The sequence below is a fragment of the Candoia aspera genome, chromosome 4 (genome assembly GCF_035149785.1).
Source record: "Candoia aspera isolate rCanAsp1 chromosome 4, rCanAsp1.hap2, whole genome shotgun sequence".
NCBI classification, from domain to species: Eukaryota; Metazoa; Chordata; class Lepidosauria; order Squamata; family Boidae; genus Candoia; species Candoia aspera.
The window spans coordinates 82,703,004-82,726,824 of NC_086156.1; the positions used below are offsets into that span (position 1 = coordinate 82,703,004).

Genomic DNA, 23,821 nt, shown 5'->3' on the forward strand with positions numbered 1-23,821 from the left:
TAATGTTGGTGGGGAGGATTCATTGAAGGAATCTCCTGAGCAAAGTTTGTAGAACTGAATGGGAATTATTCAACTTGATGAAGCTTGCCTAGAAGAACTTCCCGCTGAATTGTATACAAGATACTCAGGGTCATGGCCTTACATCTGGAACTTGGTAACTCATTCTCAGATACACTAAGTTCAATTCTTCTGGTTTAAAAAGGCCTACTCTAATATAAAAATAACTTTATCACTTTATATGAAGCATAACAATTTTGCTTTTCTCTATTAATATCCCCTTCAGCATTTCCTCAACTACAATTGCAACACTAAATTAACCTACCTGTGAGTAGGTCTTAGTATAGCTAATGGACTTATTTCTGACAAGGCTTATATAATTGTAATGCCTGAACTTAAACGTAACTTGGAAATAAGCCACACAGAAAGGAAGGGAATGCACCTTTAACCATCTTCTTTTGTGCTTCAGTGACATCTGTGCAACAGAACCTCTCTCTGAACCCCACCCAAAGAAGAAATGAATGGTTCCTCAAGCTATTACACCAATGGTACATTTACTGTAGGGCAGAAATTGTGCTAATTTACAAGGTGAAGTGCATAGATCTTAGGTGGCCAAATTGCTACTTGGTCTAGCTTTAGTAATTGCAGTATTAAGCAGTGCTTACTGGGTTGCCATGCCCATTAATATGAAATCATCCCACTATCATTAAACTGAATGGTCAGATCATGATTTCCTTCAGGGTTAATGGAATTCAGTGGCCCAATCCTGATTTGAGTAAGCTCCCTTGAATCTGTTGTTACTTTCTGACTGGAGATGTAGCTCTCATCGTTACTTGGGAGTAAGCTCTCTGAAAGTCAGAGGATTTAGAAATATTTGCACATATTTAAGGAGAGGCATACACATGCATCTAAAACTGAAGTGCCAGTATTGCTTTATTTACTTTGGATTACTCCTTGTTTGCTAGGTCTCCAAGAGACCAGTCACCAAAAACTGGCCTCTCTTACTGAGTTTCTCAGCATGTCCACACAGCTATTTGTGGGCACACAGAGAGTGAGAGTTGGGTAGAATAATTGGTGTCAGGCATGAACTATGTCTGCTCCCTCCATTTTATTCTGGCTTGTGGTTGTGTTTGGGTTGTTTAGTGTGGCTCTGAAACACTGTGGTTCCTCTTAAGCCAGGGTCTAGGGTTCCAGATTCTTTCTGCAGGGCAATTCAAGAAGTAGAAGAGTGTTCCAGCATGTTGGAATAGATAACCTTAAGGTGTACTCTGTTCCAGAAATATTTGATGGATCAACCTGGCCAAGGTAAAAGGGCCTTAAAATACATTTATATGCTCTGGAAACAAGTGGAATGAATTGATTTGGGACATATACTGCTGGAATCTTTGGCAAATGATCTCAAAGGAACTGTTTCCTATGGGCTGGCTTGGAAAGTGGCTTGCCTCCTTTGAAACTTAAAGCAGTTGTTACCACTACAGCTCCTTAGTCAAGCTCTCATTCCTTTTAGGCAGTGAGTTCCAGGCATTTTCTTAATGTTCCCCATAGGTCATCAGGCAGGTAGGCAAACTGTTGTTGGATTACCTAGCTTTGACTTTATTTTAAAGTAAACTCCAGGGCTCCTTAACATAATAGAGAGTCATACACTGAAGCAAAAGAGAAACACTTGCCATGTTTTGAGAAGCTTATATTATTAATACTGTGTTTTTGTCCCACTGCTTTTCCAAGCACAATCGGTGGCATAGGAGATCACCAGCACCTATTTTATTCTAGAATAAGGCTGAAGAACAATGGCTGACCCAAGGTCACCTAGATCAGTTTCCTCAACCTCATCAGCTTTAAGCTATGTGGAGTTCAGTCCCAGAATCCTCCCCAGCATGCTGGCGAGGGAATTCTGGGAGTTGAAGTCCTCACAGCTTAAAGTTGCTGAGTGGGAATCTTAGCCACTGTTGCAGACCTGCACTAGCTCTCTTGTAAAATCAGATTCTTTCATCTACCTAAGAGGGAGAGAGATTAGGAGGAGAGCAGGAAAATTTATTTACACTGCTTCTAGTTGTTGGCTTATCAAAATATATTTATATGGTTGGTTCAGTTCTGTAAGGTTTGGGAGAAGTAGGTATGCTACCATAGTTCTTTGAGTTTAAGAAACAAATTCAGATTATAAATAAATTAGGGGGAGAATTACAATACAATTACAGTTGTTTTAACATGGTAACTAAATGTAAAGCTGAGATTCCAAACACACTTATAACACAATCTTCTATAAACACTTAGAAATAAGCCTTTTGGTCTCATTGGGTCATAGCCCTACATAAATCTGCAAAGCATTGTAATCTTAGCTGTTGGAAAAATGCTTTGGATATTAAAGGAGGCTTGCTTCAAAATTAAATGGATACAGAATTGGGGAACCAGATTCTAGAGAGACAAAGTCCAACAAGAAGTCAAACAGGAACGAAAATAAAATCTGCAGCAAAGAAAACACAGTTTTCTTTCTCAAAAGCTTTGCCCTGCCAATTTAGTTTCAGCGTGGTTGTTATTTCGGAGCACAGCTAAGCGGTAAGTTATCTTGCGAAGGTAACCCTGTCCAAATGAAGGTTGCAGACCTTTCAAGAAGACTTGGGAGGAGGCAGCTGGATGCTTCCCTGAAGTCTCTTCTTTGGAAACAGCACCTCATGGGGAAGAAGCACCTACATTAAAGGATGATTTCTAATAATGTTTAGTCGATAAATATGAATTCTAAGGTGCTGTTGATAGGCAAAGAAACTTGGAATGAACTCTGAATCTAACAGCAATGTTTAAGTGTGTGTTTATATGCATCAACGGGAGAAGTAGGAAGTATGTAAAATATAGTATATATCTCATTTCTGTGTTGGTTTTCTGTAACAGTATTGCTAATTTACCAGGGTATTGGAGAACGACCAAGTTAATAAAGAAATATGCACATATAACACAAAGGAAGATCGTAACGATTTTACAGATTCTCTTACAGCTCTCAGAAAAGTACTCCCAGCAGCAAAGTTATTAGAGTATCCGATCGATAAATAAACCGATAATTAACACAAGTAGGGAAATGTGTTATGATTTAATGAAGCAGGGTGGCCAGCAAATACAAAGATGTAGGTTAGAACAAGCAGCAACGAGATCTTTTATGGGGAAGGAGAGGGACGGAAAGGAGGCAAGGTCGATTCCCCCAGGAAAACGATATCCGAAGAAAAGACTGATACAAAGGAAAGGGGGGAGATAGATTTATAGTTGGGGGATGGTGGCGTTGGAAAGAAAGGACAGACAGGCGGGAGGACTGACCGCTCGGAATCCCTGCCACGGCCGCTCCTCTTATTCCCGCTGCCTCGCCTTGTGCTAGGCACTGTACACTTTCTGCGCCTCTGCAGCACTTCGGATTTTGCCTAGCGTTCCATCCCAGAAATGCTTTGGCCACAATCCAGCAGATTTTTCTGCCCTAAACCCAGGAAATAAACCGAACCAACGTGTGCTTTCGCTTGGAAGCCAAATTTAATGGGATGAGAAAGGATTCTTTGAATTATTTTTTCCAAGGTGCCCGGGCTTGAAGTGGGGTTGGGCTTCCATTTCCTGCAAGAACCTCGGAAAGGAGCAACACGTTGTAACCCTCGTTGCCCTCCGCCCCTTCTCATCACCCCGATTCCTCTGGAATCCATTCCCATTTCTCCTTCCTCAGAATGGAAGTCAAACACCCAAGAACCCCGAGAGGAGCTGGACTTGGTCCCTGTGCGCAGGAATCCCTGCGGAATTAGAAGGGGTGGTTGATTAATCATGCCACATTACTTCCTTACACACAAGACTGGACCGTACTAAGTCTCAATGAATTCCACAAAGCTGCATAGGGTTGCACCGTGAATAGTTTTTCTTTTCTTTCCCAATTCTTTCCTTTTTACCTTGCTTGCATATTCGCAAATCGAAATATTACCCTGAAATAGGAAGGAAGGAAGGAAGGAAGGAAGGAAGGAAGGAAGGAAGGAAGGAAGGAAGGAAGGAAGGAAGGAAGGGAGGGATATTCTTGACATTATTCCTAGTGAATGGAAGTCTGCGCGTTGACCGACTGGCCTGACATAGGGGCTTGCCCTAGCAGACAAGAGTAAAATAGCACCCCTCGGGGCGGTGGGCGAGCAAAGGAAACCGGGGCTCTGGCGGAGCCTCGCCTGCCAGCTTTCTCTTCCCCCCTTCCAGGCAGTTGCGCGGCTAGCTTTCCAGCCCTGGCCTTGCGCGAGGTGGTAGTGGTGGTGGCGGCAACGTTATTTCCCATCGAAGGGCTCCGCCCAGTCTGACTTTCACCTTTCCCCGTTTGATCTCTTCGAGGAATGGTCAGCTTCTTGAGTCAGCCGGCAAGCTGAAAGGTCACTGGCGGGTCCTGCCACTATCTCGTCTGAGCTGGACTTGCCTAGCTCTGGGGTCCTTCTGGGCAACCTTCGCCCAGAGTTCTTTTCCATACTAGGCAACTTTAAGCTCCCACGCTTCCCCCTCTCCATTAGCTGCCCAGGACAGTTTTGGCCAGAGATTTCGAGGACTATACAGTATCCACCAGTGGCGACTGGAGAAGCGCGCGCCGCAGCAGTCCTCCTTCTCCCCCCGCCGCCCCCCCCTTTTCCAGCGAGCCAAGGAAACGAAAGCAGGAAGAAAATACGCCGGCAACATTCAGGAGGCTGGTTGTTTCACCAGTCCAGTGAATCAGGCCCACAAGGACAGCCTGCATTCACAATGCACGTGTATGCATTGCCTGTTCAGGAGAAAGTCCTAGCAAGTTTAAGGAGTCTTACTCTCAGGTAAGTGAGCAGAGGATGGCGACCTCAGTCCGCCTTAAAGTTAGCATATTGCTCAGGCGCCAAATCCTCGATATTCCACATTTATCAAACCTTCGGACCTGCGACACGTCTCTGGCTGGCATCGAAGTTCTGCTTTCCCTCGACTCTCCCCCTCCCGCCTTCCCGGCCATACCGCTGTATTATTATAGAGGCCACTCTTATTAAAGAGCCCCGAACACAGGTCCTATGCTGTCACGAGCATCGCCGTTCCGCAGCTCAGGAAAGAGCAAGCCTACGGGCAAATATCCTTAAAATAAAGGGAGAAAAATTTTCTTGTTGGAGACAAGTACATGATTTGTAAACCGGAGGCGAGGGCGGAGGGGAGGCCTCCGGTACAAAGTTCATGCTGGGTTTTCCATTGTTCTCTCAACACGGGGTCTCTACCGCAGGTTTGGAAAGGGGCCGCCTATTGTTCTACTAGAGCCTCGAATATGGAATTAAACGCCGCACACGCGCGCACACGCACACGCAAATACAAATATACCAGGCTCTTTTCAGTAAACTACGTAACCCAGTCTTCCCAGCCTCTTATTTTTAGGTGCAAAGTTTAGTAACTTTCACACACAGGCAGATGTTTGCATCTCAGCTGGTTTGCCATTGTCCTTTCCCGGAGAAATTGTCGCTTTGATATTAAGAGTCTTTTAAACCCTTTGTCTGAGTTCTCAAGTCGGATTTTCAAAGCGCTTTGGGCACAATCCACGGGTCGAGGACTTCGCCGTCCTATCTTCCCCATCCTTTTAAATAGACGGGAGTTTCTCACAAACAGGAAAACCTCTCCGTGGATTGGGCCCCTGTCTTCCCTGCGCAGACAGCAGAATTTAACCCGGCCAGCCAAACCCCCAGCTATCTCCTCCTTCGCTCCCGCTGATCCGTTTTGTTTTTAAATTTTCCTTCTAAGAATTGGCACAGAAAATTTGTCTCCCCAAGATTTCCAACTGCTACTTTGATGTTAGGTTTTCATGATTCCTGGATTGCTCAAAATTTATACAAATCTCTTCTTAATTGGTAATCACAGTTGCTTTAATTTAAGACTCCCAGCTATACAGTTTTCACATTAGGTTTTGATATATTACAGTAAATCGTCTGAAATAATCAACTGGGGGGGGAGAAGGAAGGAGAGAGAGAGATTCTGAAAGATCACACATCATTTTCGTTTGAGAAATGATTTACCTCGGACAGTGCCATAAACAACACAACTCTCTCTCCCAAAGACACACACACACACGCACACGCACACGCACAATGGGAGAAGGTCTGTTGCTGCTGCTGCTGACATGTTTATTGTAATAAATCAAGGAAGAGAGAGAGAGAGAGAGAAATGAGAGAAAGAAAAGGTTTGAGGATATGTGTGCATGTACACACACACACACACACACACATATATATATATATGCACGCTCACATAAGGAATGCCTAGATGGGTATAAATATACACACCACCACGGGGTGAAGAGAAATGGGAGAAAATGAAGATGGCTATTTGTCACATTTTACGACAATAACATTAATAACAAACAATAAATTTACATGGACATACAGACTGAGAGGCAAGAAGAGATCTCCCGCTACTTACAATAAGTCCAGCCCTCGGCGTGGTTTCTTGCTTCCCGAGAAATGTTTTATTGCAGCTCGCGCGCGCTCGCTCTCCTCTCTCTCTCTCTCTCTCTCTCTCTCTCTCTCTCTCTTCATACACACTTCCTCTCTCTCTCTCTCTTTCTCTCTCTCTCTTTCTCTCTCTCTCTCTCTACCCCCTACCTCTGGAATAGGCGCGCGCGCGTGTGTGTGTGTGTGTGTGTGCACAAAAGAGAGAGAGGGAGGGAGGGGGGAGATTTTTTTAAGGACAGTTGAATTTCACGTCAGACACAAGGAGTCCATGTCTGCGATTTTCCTGACGAATACATATCTATTCTGCAACCTCTGCATTAATTATTTAATGAATCACGTGACTTGGGAAGGGGTGGGGGTTCTCTTTCCCTAGCTCTCCCCCCCACTTTTCCTAGCCACAGAAAGGGCCGTTGTGACCTTCTCCTGGAACGCTGAAGTTGTCCTTTTGTCTATACACACACCATCCCTTTCACCATATACACCCGCACACATTCATACTTAGGTGTACATTTCTGTGTATACACAGAAGTCCATTTATTTTGTAGAAATATCTGAGGGGGAATGTAGCATTAGCAAACCAATGGGAGGGCTTTATTAGAAAGACACGTGTTACAAATAACATATCCATAAGTTTATAGGATAGGAAAATGTACATTCAGAAACTTTGTGCTCAATACTGTTATCAGGGACAAATCAGTTTATATTACAGAGCTCACAAACCTTTTAAAAAATATATTGGATAATAGTATGTTTCCAAATTATCTTCCATTTCTTTCTTTATGTCTTTTTTTGTCCTAAATTATTTTATTAATTTTTCATCCCTTTGTTCTCCCCAATTTCCCTTTCTGTATGCTCCTCTATGCCAAGCTCCCCCACTTTTTCCAATTAGCTATGGCACTAATATTAAGTATTCCAGAAGGATTTAATCTATGTTCTATATCCAGAGCAAAGTCAATATATATGATAACAACAGCAGCAACAGAAGTACAGACTGACAATAATCAGCTGTATAGAAAGACATGAGCTGCCATGGAGTTGGAGCTGGTAATAGAAACCTTCAAATTAGTATTTACTTTAGCCTTTAGCAGTCTGGCTGGGAATTATTGGAGTTGAAACCCAACACAGTTTGAGAGCCAGGCTGGAACAGACAGGCTTAAATCCACTCAGGAATTGTATTTACTTAGAAGAGTCTGCAGAAGAAATGATCCTGCACATTAAAACATACCTATGTGCCTGTGCAAATGCGTCTAAACATTATATTATGTATATAATGAAAAATACAAGAAAGAACAGTTCTGTTATATACAGGATTAAGATTATTCTTTTTTTTTAATGCCCCCCTTCCTCTTATATTCCAGATGATAAAACAGTACTGATATCTTTTATCCAAACAATAGGCTTGATAAGGGCTGAGGAAGTAGCAGTGTAAGTAGGCAGTAAAATCAAATCAAACAAAGGTGCTGGGGGGGGGGGGGGGGAAGAAAGCCTTTCTCTGAAAGGAAGAGAAATTCTGTGTGTGTGTGTGCGCGCGCACGCACATGCATGTATCTGTGATAAGCAGGCAGATGACACTTTGACAACTGAGTTCCATTTTCTCTCTGGTTGGTAAATGCTTTTGACAAAGGTAACCCATAGTAATTCTCTGCAAGAGAAGTGCATTTTAGGCAGGACTTAATAAAAGATTAAGAAAACATAATTCCAGATACTTTGGTCTTGAGGTCTGTATAACAAAAGGATCATGAAAAGAATGAGTTGTTCAGCCTCTCTCAGGATAGCTACCATCACTGGTTCTACTGAAGCAAGCCTTGTGCTGACAAAGGAGGGGGGGTTGTTTGTTTGATTTTTGAGTTCTGCCTCACACACAGGTATTGTTTTTATTCTTAGAACTGCAGTATTCGGGGTGAAAGGATACTAGAAAATAATGGCTGGATCATAAAACCCTTTTCTATAAGCGTAGCTAAGCTCTTAAAGCTCATTTGCCTAGAAACAAGTTGGTCCAAGACAGTTCTGCCAAATACATAAATGCCCTGATTCAATTTGGGTTAAATATCATTGTGGTTTTCACTCAATCATACCTCCAAGAAAAACTCAGTGGTGTAGCCAACTGTAATTCCTAATCCACCTCCACCAAGGGATCAGTTGTGTCGCATGCTAAAAAATTTTGATGCGTGGAAGAAAATTCCCTTGAAATTGATGGAACGTTTTCCTATATTGGAATGATCTGAATCCAGCAAGAAAGGTGTATAAGAAATAAGAGAATATTAGCCTGTAAGAGCTCACTGAGGTATGGAGAGGTTGCAAAGAGAAACCCAGTTTTGGCTTGAGAACTGACCAATTTTAAAAAATGCTGTAGGGATTTTAAAAATTAAATTGACCTCAGAATACGGTACTGGATTTTCAAGGCTCCTGTTAAATGCTAGGAAGGCAGGCAGGCAGGCAGGCAGGCAGGCAGGCAGGCAGGCAGGCAGGAAGGAAGGAAGGAAGGAAGGAAGGAAGGGAATTATCTCTAAGAAATATAAAAAAGAACAGAAAAAATTGAGGAAAAAAATCTATAAACTTTGTACTACAAAGGAAACAAAAATCTGTCTGCTTCTCCCTCCTCCTTCCCTCCCTCCCTCTTTCTTTAAAAAAAGAGCAACTTTGATTTAAAAAGACTTTCTGTCTTCTACAGTTCAAAGGAAAGGAAGCGTCTTGCTTCACCCTGGTAGGTGCGAGAAACTGAGAGGGTTTTTCTCTCTCTTGAGATAAAATGAACGTTTATATAGGGGGGAAGGCAGATTGATTTACGAATTTAAACACACTGGTTTTATTGGGGATCATAAATCTGTCAGGGGGCTACTGATCAAACTGAGAATGTTCCCAAACTCCACTCTCTGGCCAGCCCCCACTCCCCACCTCTTTCTCTCTCCCTAAAAGGGACCTTTGCAAAAAAAAAAAAAAAAAAAACCACCAATGGGACCATGACATAGATCTGGAGAAAGAGAATTTGCATGCTTTGTGCTAGGTTTGAAGCAAATATATACAAACAATATGGGGGGTGGGAGTGCAGACCGCAAACACTCATAATATTTATACTTATTTCCCAACTTGAAACCCTTTGAATGTATTGAGCTATAACCCCATCATCCCCAGCCTGCCTATAGCTGTAGTAAAATACACATGAAGGCACTGGGGGAGGCTGCAATAACACTACGTACGTGGCATAAAGGGGAGAGTGAGTCAGGCCCTAGAGAGTCTCCTTGGCCTGGCCACCAAAGCATCGCAGCCCCAGACAGGTAGGCCCCAATCGCTGGGTCTAGGAAGTTTTCTTTCTAGAACCATTAGCAAAGCACAGGGGAGACTCTTACCCTTCAGGAGGATTCAAGGGCATATTTTTACATATGCACCACTAGCTGCTTTTCTTGCTTTGTCGAAAGACAAGCATATGTTGTGCCTGGACAAAGAAGGTGTCTGTGTGTGTGTGTGTGTGTGTGTGTGTGTGTGTGTGAGTAGAAGACATATACAATGTTCTCTCTCTCTCACTGATTACCTTCCCTACACATTCTAGCTTTCCTCCTTTGCTTGCCCCCACCCCCCGCCAGATGTCTTGGGCTACAGTTCCCATCACTTGTACTTTCAAAACATCTGGAGGGTGGGCTGGGGTTTTCTTGTTTTTAAAAATTTTATTTCCCTACTCAACCAAATACATACAGCCAAAGACTGTCCTTTATTAATCATTACTTATCTGCAAGTTAGCTTTCCTTGTGAATGCCAGCCTGGGGATATGGGGTGGTGGTGGGGAGCCTTGTGGGTGATCTTTAAAGTATACTTTATGCAGCCCAAAGCAAAGGATTCAAAAGAGCAGTTCTGACCTGTGTGGAGTGCAACCACTGTAGCTCCTTTGCCTTTACTTTAGGTAGGTTTAAATGGCCTTACACCAGTTTAAAGCAATTTTGGAGTCTCAATTGACAAAGATTAGTCTACAGCCTATTTTATGGCAAATCTTTCATGGATTTCCATGGTTATAGCTCTCACTCAGCCTTGCAGGTTGGGAGGGATAAGTCCACCTATTGATTTGATTTATTTAGACTCTTTTGAGAAAATATGTTCCTTTTACCACTTATTTGCCTTGCCTCCTAAAGCTAGAATCAGAAACAACATAAAGACTCTGCATTTCATGGGTGAATAAGCTTATGCCAGAATTCTCTACAGTGTATGATTCTGTAAAATCTCTAAACATTACAAGCATTTTTTTAAACTGACATTCCACAATTTCATCAGAGAAGAAAAAGAAACATAGAAAAACAGATATCAAGTAGGGAAAGAAAGACAAAAGAGGGTAAGGCAGCCATTTTAGTCTTCTGGCTACCTAGTCAAGCAATATATTTATCAAACCCTGGACCACCAAAGCCTTTTCAGGGGGAGGGGGAGAGAATAAGTTGCTAAAACATGTGAGAGGTATTGAAGATAATCCGAGCAAAGGGGTGACAAAGACAGTGGAAGGAGGATAAATACCTCCCCTCCACTTCCTTGTTCAGTAAATCTAAGGGTTATGAAGGACATCCAGTCATCAAATGCTGTGCGTTGTTCTTGCAGGAAAGAAGAAAGTGAAAGAACCCAACCCAGCCAAGAGGAGAGGCAAGGCTAAGCCACAACAATGCTACCCCTACAACCATCATTGCCCTTCTTGTTGCCACCTCTGATGATGACAAAATAATATCCAGTGTACTTTGGGACACAGAAATTGTCTCTATTCATAATTAAATCCAAAGTAAGATAGGAGTGCATTAAATTAATCTCCATCAATCAAACCAGCCGAACCTTTCCACAACTCCCATTCATTGTGGAGTAGGACTTCTCTCGGGATTGTGCCCTCAGCAGCAAAAGCTACCAAAAAAGAAACTTCAAGCAACATAATTCAACTAGAGGAAAAACTAACAAGGCCCACAAGAAGCAGAAGGAAATCTGGGGGTGGGAGGTGGGAAAGGTGTTGTGAAATGGCTGTTTTTCATGTTTTGCATTGGCCTCTGGAGTTTGATTTAGCCCGCCCCTGCTTCTGTGTGAGCCATGCTACATGGCACAATGTCCAGTCCTGAAAAGGTCAAGGGGTTTGGAGGGGTCATTCTGTAGTTGCAATACCAGGCTAATCATTCAGAAAATGTGTCCCTTGGATGAACTCGGCACTCACTCTGCAGCTCACCAGGGTCAAATTTTAACTGCATTTGTTTGATATAAGCCTTCCCTACCTTGAAATGCAGGTAGGTAGGTAGGTAGATAGGCAGGTAGATATAGATAGATAATAGATGATACACAGATAGATAGGACAATCTGTCGCTCATGTTTTTGCTTACAAACATTAAAAACTTCATATAAAAAATACAGTACCAGACACATGAATTTTAGCAGAAATTAACTAGCTACACCTTCTTTTTTTCAGATTGCAATTATGAAATATATTACATTATCTTTATACCACGGAAAAAAGATTTCTAGAAGAGCATAAAACCCATAGAGAAATAAATACAGAGCAGCTTCTTAATTCCAATGCCTTCTGTCTTATCAATTCTACACAAATCATGAAGTCTGTATTAAAACAAAATAAACCTTGCACAGAAAACTAAATTCTACAAATCTCACATAATCATGAAACAAATTAAAACTACTGTACTTATTCCTTTCTTCTTTTGGTGAAAATAAAAATTCTGCCTTCATGGAAACTCATCCAGGACCGCAAATTCTATGAAAACACTTACGGGGAGTAAGGCTAAAGTATTCAGTAGTCATTGCTTTGGAATAAACAGGCTGCATAGAATCAGGCTTCACGGATACAATTTTAAGAGAAGACATTTGATGCTGTTCCTGTCCCCCTTCATTCTTAAAACCCAGGCAATATGCAGTTTCAAAAGAGCAAGCCAAGACTTTAAATTTATATATATATTTTACATATATATTTTACATATATTACCTTTTTAGCATCACAGGGTTTTTTTCCAGATGTTTAAAGCTGATGGCATTCATATCTGAAGTCAAGTCTTCCATTAAAAATAAAAAAATAAATAAAAGTGTTCAATTTTTAATGTATATTTCAATGAATATTATCTCCTGGAAGATATCTTAAAAGATTCAAGGCTCCCGGGTGCTCTCTTTTTTTCCCAACAGAAGGTCTGTAGAGGTTTGCTGTTGAATAACAATAGGAAAAGGATAAGTATTTGAAGAAAAGAAATGATTAATGATTTTTTCTGCATAATTCTCGCATTTTTCTCAGCTCCTGTCTGCTTTCAACGCCTGTGAACTTTTGGAGACTATAGAAATCTCCACCCTAAATTCTATTCACACTCTCCAGCTTTGATTTGGTTCTATGAAAGCTACATTCTTACTAGTATATGCTTTAAAGTTTTGTTTGGGGTATACAGAAGGGGGAAGGACTTGGGGCAGCCCTAAATAGTCTGAGGAGAACTCCTCCAGCATCACTGAAATCAACAGAAAATAAAACACTGTGGTCTGGATACCACCAGTCTTGGGGAGGTGTTGGGGTTGGTAATCAAGCTTACAAAACATTTGCTTCTCTTCAGTATGGCAATAATGAAAGATAGGAATGCAATTATGCTCTCCTCATTTTCTCCCATGCCTTTCTCAAGCCTGTCACCATCAGATGTGTTCTGAATATTCCAAGAACCATAAAAATGTACCAGATACTTGAACTGACATTTTCCTCAAGTATTAATCCATAAGAGGTGGGGGGGGAGTTAATCAAAATGTGTTGTTATAAACAGATTCTATTCTCAGGGGTGCACAAGCATGTGCGTCCCTCTGTGTGTGCACATGTAACTGTCCCAGGACATCCTGCAAACACCGTATTTTCTTATAAGTTAGTCCCATTAATTTCCTAACAAAGGATCTGTCCAAAGTTCACAGCATCGTGGCTGTTTTTTGAGTTGTTCAAAAGTAGTCCTATTAAAAAGCAGTGGATTAAGTGTGTCCAGTGCAGAGTGTTTGGTGCTCCCAAGTTCTTTAGTAAAGGAATAATTAATAGAGGGTGTGGCTGGGCCCAGCCTTAATCGGGCTTAGAGTAGTCTCACTGAAACCAGTGAGACTTAAGTTTGCAATTATTAACTTAGCTGCCATGGAATTAAATGATTCTAAATATAACTAAATCCTCATCTAGTTTATAGGTTGGAAAAACAGGAATTTTTGCTTCAACTTTGATATGGTATCTATCTATCTATCTGTCTGTCTGTCACATGAAAGAGGGGCAATAGAATTATAGTAGATCTAGTAAAATTAATGGGATCTAGCTTGTTAGGAGTTGTTTAAGTCTCATTGATTTCAGCTGGTCTGCTCTAAGCATGACTAAGTTTGGATCCAACCTATTAAAATTAAATATAAAATAGGTATAGTGGATTGTGAATAAACCCTATTGAGATGCATGTTTTGACAATACAATAAAGCAGTAAAATAACAGACAATTTGAATAATGGATAGAGAATATAGCCTAAAGGAAGGTTACAGAATAGTTAACTCTCCAATGGAAATTACTTTCTCTGAGGCATTTCTCAGGGTAGAAGGCAACCAGAATTTCTCTTGCACAAACTCCATTAAAATGAATGTGACCTTCATTTTACAGGTCTTCTGGTAGAGAACTTCTGGATGAATTCTGCCTACATGATTAAATAAATTAGGACCATGTTAATTGTACGGTATAAGTGTGTGTGTGTGTGTGTGTGTTTAAGGAGAATTTAAGACTTTTCTTTACACTAGCTTATATCCACCACCACTACCCCCCCCACCACACACAGAGAGAGTTTGTAACTTCGAAGTAGAATGCTATTTCATCCTAAACAGTATTTTCGATACTTTATATGGGAAAGAAAATGAAAATTAATACAAGAGCTATGGAGCACAAAAGAAGTCATTTGTCTTCTTGATTATCTATTTGCTTGTCAGAGTTTGAGCTATTGCAACGGCTGGCTCCTTTGTAATATAAAAGTACACAGAAAAACCTGCAAACACCAAGAAACATCTGTGCAAAAATTATGATCATAAAATGCAGTAAATACCTTAAAGAAGGTAGCTTTTCTTACAGAAAAAAGGAAGGGGAGGGGGGGAAGGGGGGAGGGGGGGAGGGAGGAAAAGGAAGGAAGGAAGGAAGGAAGGGAGGGAGGGAGAGAGGGAGGGAGAGAAATCTCTTGGAGAATGTAAGCCTGCCCTCATAGTATCAATTGTTAGGTACAAATTTAATACTGTACAAATTTTTTGAACCAGTTTAAAAAGCAAAATGTAACCATACTGATGCATACTTACAGAAAATAAATCTTTCCTTCTAAGCCTGAGCTGTAGTTAAGGAAGATATAGCCTATGGTCAAACATCTTTTGTTTCTGTTAGAGAAGTTTAGGTTTAGAAATTGACAATGAAAATCCGCTAGAACCTCAAAGTGGTGGGATTTGCAGGAGGGGGGGCAGGTGAACAATCACAACAAAGGAAATGTGTCACTATTCTTGCTGCTCTTAATAGATTCTGAAAAACGCAGACAGTCATGTTCACAATAAAATGTTTTATTCTGTGGTATACTATGTACATGTTTGTATGGATATCACACAAAACAACAAGAGGTAATTATACAAAACCAAAAGAGTGAGGCATCCTCTCCCCCTCCACAGAGTTCTCTGGCATCAGACCGTTTTGGAATGTCTTATAGGGAGGGGAGGCGAAGAAAGGGATTTGTGCCAGTGAGAGAAGGATTCAGGGAAGGTACAGATGTATATGTATATATATGTCTTCCCCTCACCCCTAGCTTCCCAGGGGGATTCCCTGAAGATCCATCTTTATGCATACATTATTTGGTCCAAAATCGGATGTAAAGACACCAGAGGGGCACTCTTATTTATAATGCCCCCTCCCATTTTAATGGCTACTGGAACGCAGATGGCCTTACGCTATAATCAACTTTATGGACTGAAATGCACAGCCCTCTCTGCTTTCCATGTTTCCCAGGTTATGTAATTAACCTGAAGAGGCCCCCATCTTTTTAATAGCTTTACTACTTCAACTCCCCCCCCCACTTTTTTTTTTGTTGCCCTCCTGGTTTTGTTTTATTTCTTCCTCTTGGCCCCTTCCTTACTACATTCACCACCCCATTATATCCTTAGAGGGTTTGGGGAAATGTCATTCCCCCCCCCCGCATTCTAGTCACCCCTCCATCCATAACTGCATTAAAATGCAAACAGCTTTTGGTAGTCTTGATCAGCTGTCTTTAGAATGGGTTGTGTGGTTGGGGGGTGTGGATGAACGGGGGGGGGGCGGAAGGTTGTCAATAAGGATGGGAAAGAGGAGAGAGAGAGAAAGAAAGGGAGATGGAAAGGGAGAGAGAGAGAAAGTCCGGTCCTCCTTAGGTGAAACCAGGCCTCATTTATTAAAGACGACTCTGGCTGTCGAGCTAATGGCTGGCATAAGGTCCTTCGTTTGTACGCGAGAGTAAACATGACAAATGGGCCCAAGTTTGGCTTGATTAAGGATGAAGAAGGGATCCATCTTAGCCAAATCTGGAAACCCCTATCTCCTATGGAACAGAGAAACTACCCCCAAACACAACCCGGCGTGTCGGCCAATGGGAAAAGCCCCCCCTTCTCCTTTGTTTCCTCTTCCTCATATAAATAGTGGTCCCACCCTCCCTCCCCTTTCCCAACGGCCCCCATCTTTCTTCTCAGGGAACAGTAAAGCCACAAAGCCGTTCCGTTCCATAATCAGTTCTTAGCACGCGCGTCCACGCACACCCCGCCCCCCAACACGCGCACACACACGCACGCTCACACACACACACACCCGGTCGCGCTCAAGGACGGTTATAGGCTGGGGGTGGGTTTCGGGGCCGGCCCATTGGTTCGGTCCTGGGGGCCTCCTGCCCCGCCCGGCACCGGCAGGTTGGTAGCAGCATTTGAACGGATCTTAGTATTGGGCAACTTGTGGTCTTTTTTCCATTTCATCCGCCGGTTTTGAAACCAAATCTTGATCTGGCGCTCGGACAGGCAAAGGGAGTGGGCGATCTCCACCCTTCGCCGCCGGGTGAGGTAGCGGTTGTAGTGGAACTCCTTCTCCAGCTCCAGCACTTGCTGCCGCGTGTAGGCTGTCCTGGAGCGCTTGGACTCCCCTCCGGCGTAGCTGGGGTTGACTGGAAGGAGAGGCACAAAAGAAGAAGCGGGGAGGAGGGAGGAGAAAAGAACAAGGACGGGGTGGGGGAGTGTGAAGGTTACTCTTCTGCCTCTTTAAAGCAAAACAACAGCGGCCTTCTCCTGAAGAAGCCGCGCACTCTCCTGCAAGTGGCGGCCACGCAGACCACAAAAACAAACCGCAAACCGCAGCTCCCCCCTCCCGCCCCAAATCTGCTCAAGATCTTGGATCCTCCCTCTCGGAAACCTCTGAACGGGGGCCACTCCGACGTGCCCAGGATGGCAGCCCCAGGCTCAGATATCTGTTGAGCTACCAGACACGTCCCGTTGCGTTTAGCACAGCTTACTTTTGAATAAACCCGCCCAGGATAGGATTGCACAAATACATCCACGGGTGAGGATGGGTGCAGAGTATGGAGTCCCATGTTTTTAAAATGAAAGAGGCTTAATCTGAAGACCCGAAGTAGAATATCTGCTTGTCCTTTTTTTGTCTTCCCGGGAGCGGGACGCCTTTATCAAGAGCTGCCCCATTTACTCCATACAGCTGAACCTTCCTGTTTCCTCCGGCCTTGCACAGCCTTAAAATCTAAACATCCTGCATTAAAAGCCCCGCCACCCCCCGCTTCATTCTCAGCCCAAAGGTGGGTAGCTGAAATCTTCAAAGCCTTTAAACAGCAGAGCTTTAAAGTCAATCTAGAGTAAGCTCGTTAACCTGCTACTGTTACTCTAGAGCGCTTGGGATCATTACCGAGAGAGAGAGTGACAGCGGGCTGGCTGCATTAAGCTATGGATAGCAGGCCACTTCCAAATCTTCTAGGTCTTAGTATTCAGCGGCAATTATAAGCAGAGAGAAGAGAAAGAGGCCCCGTGTTTACATGTGCCGACCTCTCTAATAACCGAATCCCACAAGGATAGGAGTGAAAATGTAGAGTGCAGTTCAACCTCGCCCTGTTGGACTAGTAACCAGCAGAAGTACGTCGAAAGCATTCGCATCAAACAGGCACTAATAAGCTTAATAAGCTCAGGGGCGGCAATTTAAGTGCCCCGGGGCAAAGGAATATCCATCCACGTGTACCGAAGAGTTGAGTGTGCACCCCAAAGTTCTATAAAGTTTCACCCAACATGTAAGACAAACTTTCATACTAAATGCTCTTGTCGCTAAGCCCACCGTATAGCCACCTCCAGTGCTCTGAAAGGAGGTTGTGAAAAGCCGTCAAGAAAGAGAGAGGCAAAGTTCTTTTTCTTAAATTCGAAAAAGAAATGTATTAATTGAAATTCGAAAAATCCCATACCTCCTTAAAACTTTTCCAGCTGAGAAGGAAAGGAAAGGAAAGGAAAGGAAAGGAAAGGAAAGGAAAGGAAAGGAAAGGAAGAAAGAGATTCTAGAGAAGGATGTTAACAGGGACTTCAAAGGCAGTTGGCCAAGAAGAGCAATAAAAATTTATGGAGGATGTAATTATAGCGCTCTGCAAACAGGGAGACCATAAATCTCCAAGGGGAATGGTTCTTTTACAACGGGGGCAATAAGCCTTTTTTCCCTCTCTTCCCAACGAGACTTTGAGGTGCAGGTTAGTATAAAGCGAACAGCTCTTTAAGGTTCACTTACCCGTGCTAACATGAACCTTCTTCATCCAAGGATAAACTACCGGCTCTTTGCCAGAGGACGGGCTTTGGTTCAGAGAGTTTTGGCTACAGGAAGGCGGTGGGCTTGGCGTGATGGATTCGCAAGTATGGTTTGGTTCGGAGAGATGGTTCTGAAGTCCAGCTGGAGCATGCTGGCTCCTGGGGGAGAGGACCGGTGGCTGGTGCCCAGAGCCCTGACATGGAGGATAGGATGGTTGGTTACAGGCGGACCGCGCTGGGTACAACGCCTCGTGTTGGAAAGAGTTCTCCTGTCGCCTCTGGCCGCTGAAATATTCCGGAGAATGACTGGGAAGGTAATCGTGCTGGGAATATTCTTCGCATGGTGGGAATTTGGGGTCCACATAGTTGGAGTTGATCAAGAAAGAACTCATGGCCATTAATTTTGGAATTGCAAGAGCGCGCGCGCGCCGGCACGCACACTCTCGCTCACTCACACACACGCACACCCCAAAAATATACTAAAATTTATTCCTATTTCTTTCGTCCCCCTCCCCTTCCCCTTCCCCCTTCCCCCTTCCCCCTTCCTTCCCCTCCCCTTCTCACTCGTTTTCCTGTTTCGCAGAGCCCTCCTACTTTCGCCGTCAACTGAACAAAGTTAGCTGTCCATGTGACCCCATGAACCAATGGAGGGGAAGCCCGGGATTCCCGGATAAGGAAATAATCAAGAAGGGGGGAGGGAGAGAGGGAGGGGGTGCTTTTAGCCTTTCCGTTGCCAGCTGGCGTTCAACTTGCGAGCAAGTTGCGTTGAAGTCAAGTGGATTTATTTTATCTGTAAAATATAGTCGGAACCTAAATGGGATTCCGCATTGCAGTACGGGCAATCAGTGCTCTGCATTCCTTTTTGATATTTCAAAAATGTTGTAAGTATCATAATTTCACATCCCCCCCAATCGGGTATTCCATAATCTCTCCAAAATCAGGAAGATACAAAATCCCAAACTCCCATCCCTGCCCGACTCATCCGCTGATGTTTCGTCAAAACTAAACACACCCAATGTCTTTGTGGGGAATATTTAAAATGTCTTCAAAAATCAAATAACAAAAGTTTGTTGAGAGCAAATATGAAACTGGAGGGGAAAAAACCGGGTGTATGGGTTTATGACGTATTTATTTTCTTGCCCCTGCTTAAATTTGGTGAGTGAGTCGAGCCAGTGGCAAAGATAGATAGAGGTTATTTGGGATCGATAGAAACATCATTAACCAATTCGAGTTACCCATCCTTTAAATGACAGCTAGCTTCTGGTTTAGACTGGTTCTCTTTCCCATGTTTAGGAGAGAAAAATCGTATAAACAATAAGAAGCAGAAGAAAGACGAATTGGGACTAAATTTAACAGATTGTGGTGGGGATTAATTGAAGAAATCAGATTTTTCAAAAGTATTTAAAAAGTGGATACAGAGGTTCTATACAACACGCACACATGCACATACATGTGTGCACGCACGCACACACACAGATCCTGAGTGTCCCTTTTCATTACGCTGCACCATGCCATCTTCCTTTTGTACACTCCACGGGGCAGAGATCTGCTGCTTTTACTGTGAAAAGGTGTGTGCTTTCTCCTCCCCCCCCCAGTAAGATTTCAGTGCAATAGAAAACAACTGAAAATGTTTAGATGATAGTAAGAAGGGTGAAAAAACCCGCCTGTGATAGGTATTTTAGAAAACAATATATGTACTTCATTAAAGCTCACAGAAGGAGGTGCACAAAACGGCCACACACAAGAAAAAGGAAAAGTCTTCTTAAGAAAAAATGACTTTAACGATTTATTCTCCTTTCTTTTTCTCCTTCTTCTTCCTTTAAGGCTGCGATCCACTCCGTAGGGTTTGTGTCAACTACATATTCCCCTAGATGCGAATTTGTGAGGCAGCTTCTTTTACACAAATTCGGATCTACAGGGTACATACAGAAGACAGAGAGACCTTCTCCTTTGCCAAAAAAAGGGGGAAAAACATGTTAGTTTTCAGCAAAAAGTGGTTCATACTGGGAAAAACAATAGTCCAGTTTCCAGAAGAAACTATATTTGGCACTGGGTGCTTTCGCAAAATAGTGCGAATTAGCCAGAATCTGTAGTACAATCCATAACTGGCCCATCCTTCGCAAAGGGGCACGCAGTTTTAGAAACGTAATCTGAAATTTAGGGCGTGGGGGTGTGTGGGATGAAGGCAGGAAGGTAAATAGGTAAATAGGTAGTTTGGTGGATTAAAGACAAACGTTAAGTAGGAAGAAATTCATTCCGGACCTTCATTCCGAACCTAGTTCAACAAGATTAATCGTTTCATTAGAACGAAAATTACTCCTTTGCATGACTTCATTGTAATAATGAATAACTTCCAGACTTTGCGAAGATTTTTAGGCGGCTCTGGATAATTAACTGGCATAAAATGAGAAGCAGAGATTCAAAGGCAGGGAAACCTGGAAACAAATGCAAAGGTAGATGGGGAAGGAGGGTGTGGTGCCTTTTTCTTGAGCACTTCCTTCAAACCCCAGAAAAATAAAGGGAAAAGATCAAAGAAATGTAGTCCCCATCCTCCTGCCAAAATGGGGATATAAAACAATAAAGTATGTATCCTGTGGAAACCATTAATCTTCTGTAGGTAGGAAAGAGGAGAGGAAAGCTGTAGGCAGATGTTCAAAAGAGGCAGGGTACAACCCCAATATTGTTTTAGGATGTAATACTACTTGTGCCTCAGCCTTACTGAATTCAGTGTGTTCTACTCCCCAAGTAGGTTATAGGAATCCACTGTCAGTGCAGAAAGAAAGAAGCTATTCAGTTACCTAGACTTATTTATCAGAAGAACAATTTATTTATTTCCTTCAGAAGTTAGGACTGAACTACTGGAGCCTGAGGTGTGCTCCTCTGGATAAAATTGTATCAGGCTATGTAGATGCTTTATGGTTCTATTTGTGAGCCCCTGGCCTTCTCAGGGTAGATCCTTCTTTATCAGCAGAGCACTTAAGCACACAATTCAGTCCTATACAAGTCTGTTTAGAAATAATTTCCACAGAGACTAATAAGAATTTGCTCTCACCTAAGCTGAGTGGGATGTGTTGCATGTTGGGAAGGAAAACTGTTCACTTCAGGAATGGATATATTAATTTCAGACAAAGCAAAACAAAACATATGTGGAAGGAAACTTGACAGGCAAGGGTTCACTACTTAGAACCATTATTTTCAGGTTTTCCCTCCTTTCCAACTTCCTAACAAACAACATCCCTCTCCCCCAGCCAAAAAACACAGCTGAAAAAAGACTCCTAAAACGTTTTTTGTTGTTCCTTTTTCCAATAACCAAATTTCCAACAATAAGAATATTTCAGGTCTGCTTTCAGCAGGACTTTCCTCTAAGTATGTTCAGACTGACTATCTTCGACCACAAGTGCCGTGTCCACAATTCATTTTGTCTTTATAATGGGCAGCACACACCTTTCCAAAGCATACCAATCGCCATAGATTGCCAGAAGGACATTAAAGGGCGTTCAGAACTACAGCGAGAGACTGACAGCTAAAAACGGAAAGAAATAAAGTAAAATAGATCAAAGCTAACTTGATGAGGAATAGATGTCAGTGAGGCTTACTTCCAAGTAAGCTTCTTTTCCCAATTCTGGTCACCAAAGTTGAAAAGAAACTTCTGCTTTTTTCGAGAAAGTTTACCAAATAGGGATGCACACTAGTTACATCTTTCAGACATGTTTTTCTTCTGATCTGGATCTTTTCCATTTTTTCTTTTCTTTTCCTTTCCTTTCCTTTCCTTTTTTTTTTTTTTTTTTGGTGTGTGTGTGTGTGATATGTACTTTCTGTTCTGCCTTAGTTTAAGATACAGGCTTTCCGGGAAGTGAAAAATGAGGACTATTCTGTATTTTAAAATAAACAAAAGAACAGAAACATCGGGGTACCAGTTTTAAAAATCCCTTGTACAAATAGGCAGATGCAGGTGGGGGGGAGTTATCCCAGTATCACCAGCACCCCTAGCGTCTAGCAGAAATGTTCACACTTTACTCTTCCAAAGCACGCACACCCCGAAATCAAAAGATAAACCACGGTCCCCGTCTCCCCCCCCCCTCCCACCTCCTCCCCGCCCCCTAACCTTCTGCGCTTAATTGGGAGGTGGGGAGGAAGCCCTTTCGATTGCTCTAATAAAAACGTCTAAACTTTTCGGAAGTTTGGAAAGACCCATTTAGCCAGGCGACTTCTGCATTTCAAAGAGGAAAGTTAATGAGGCTAAAAACAAAAAACCTCCTCACAAATGTGGCCCAGGGTCCTGTTTGCAAAGTGCAATAAAATTAAGTAGGTCGGAGAGGATGGTCGAGCAAGGATTGTCTACAAAGGGGTCTCGCCCTTCGGGGACCTGTGAGACAAGGGGATCCCGAGGGGAGTCTCTCTCACCAGCAGAGCCTATAGGACACAGCACCTGCCAGGACATTACACCTGAAGACCTCGGTACACAACTGTCACGTCTATTCTAACCTCCCGGCGTACAACCTCGCGCCGATTTCCACTCTCGGGAGGAGGGTTGCGCAAGAATCGCCACGATGCTTATGGCTGCCACCCTGTCCTCTTTCGGGCCAGAAATGCGTGGACTTCCGAGGAGGATCGATTCACAGCACCCTTCGCCAGTGTGAGCCCAGGAGCCCCGGGAACTCATCCGTTGGCACCTTCGCCCCATTCCGGTTTCGTGGTGCCCAAAGCTGGGGGGGGGGGGGCTCCTTAAACACTCCTGATGTCTCTCCCCGCGTTCCCTCTTCCTTCCCAGTTAAAAAGATTCGTACGCTCGCTGCCAGCCAGGGTACAAAACGAAGCCTCCTATCCCGACCACTTCAGTCGCAACCCCCGCCCCACACAACCCTAATACCAACCAGAAAAGTAGATCCTTTGCTTGTTTCTTCCCCTCCTCCATGTCAGATATTATTTTCTCCCGATAGGAAACTCTTTCTTTCTTTCTTTCTTTCTTTCTTTCTTTCTTTCTTTCTTTCTTTCTTTCTTTCTTTCTTTCTTTCTTTCTTTCTCTTTCCCAGACTCGTCTTTTAAAGCCTACGGTATAATTGGCTACTAGCTTTCAAGCAGCCGTAGGCCTAACTGAGCCTTTTCGATTCGGATACCGGCAAGTTTTCGTATTAATCTCCATACTTTGTCAGTCTTTGTTAAACAGCTAGGCGTGTCCCGAGCGCCTCCAACATTTTAATATTTGTTAGACGCGCTGACCTGAGTTTCACCCCACTCCGGGGCTCCCCCCCCCTTGCATTTCTATAATACGCTTGCATAGTTCTGTCGGTCATATTGAATTTTACTCAGGTCATTACTTTGGACGGGAGAGGAGTGGGGAGAATGCCAGGGCCAGGCATCTGAACGCAATCCCGTCCTTTATAGGGGCCGCATTTACTCTTAATCCTTTTAATACATTTCTCTTTTACTTATACATACTTACGACGAAGTGGAGAAAACGCACACGCACAGACACACCAGACACCCAACACTTACAGTGGAATTAGGTGCATGCAATGCAATACAATAAATGTACACATATCCAGAGAGAGAGAGAGCAGTAATTGTTCAGCTGATTCAAGGCTTCTTAGGTTTGGGAAAGAGAAAGCTTTTCTTTTGCT

The 23,821-nt window shown here is 43.1% G+C and overlaps 2 protein-coding genes across 2 annotated transcripts in view; both read right to left on the minus strand.

Moving 5' to 3' along the window:
* Positions 1-23,221, minus strand: part of HOXB3 (homeobox B3) — a 49,335-nt gene extending 26,114 nt beyond the window's left edge. The window contains exons 1-2 of the mRNA XM_063300801.1: positions 23,075-23,221; positions 12,379-12,590 (exon numbers count right to left, since the gene is read on the minus strand). The gene's annotated coding sequence lies outside the window, so the exon portion shown is untranslated. The remainder of the gene's footprint in view (positions 1-12,378; positions 12,591-23,074) is intronic.
* HOXB4 (homeobox B4) lies at positions 16,104-20,061 on the minus strand. Its single transcript, XM_063300803.1, has 2 exons — positions 18,184-20,061; positions 16,104-16,579 (listed from the first exon to the last, which is right to left on the minus strand). The coding sequence occupies exons 1-2, from the start codon at positions 18,596-18,598 to the stop codon at positions 16,254-16,256; spliced, it is 741 nt and encodes a 246-aa protein (XP_063156873.1). The 5' UTR covers positions 18,599-20,061; the 3' UTR covers positions 16,104-16,253.
* Positions 23,222-23,821: the final 600 nt, after the last annotated feature.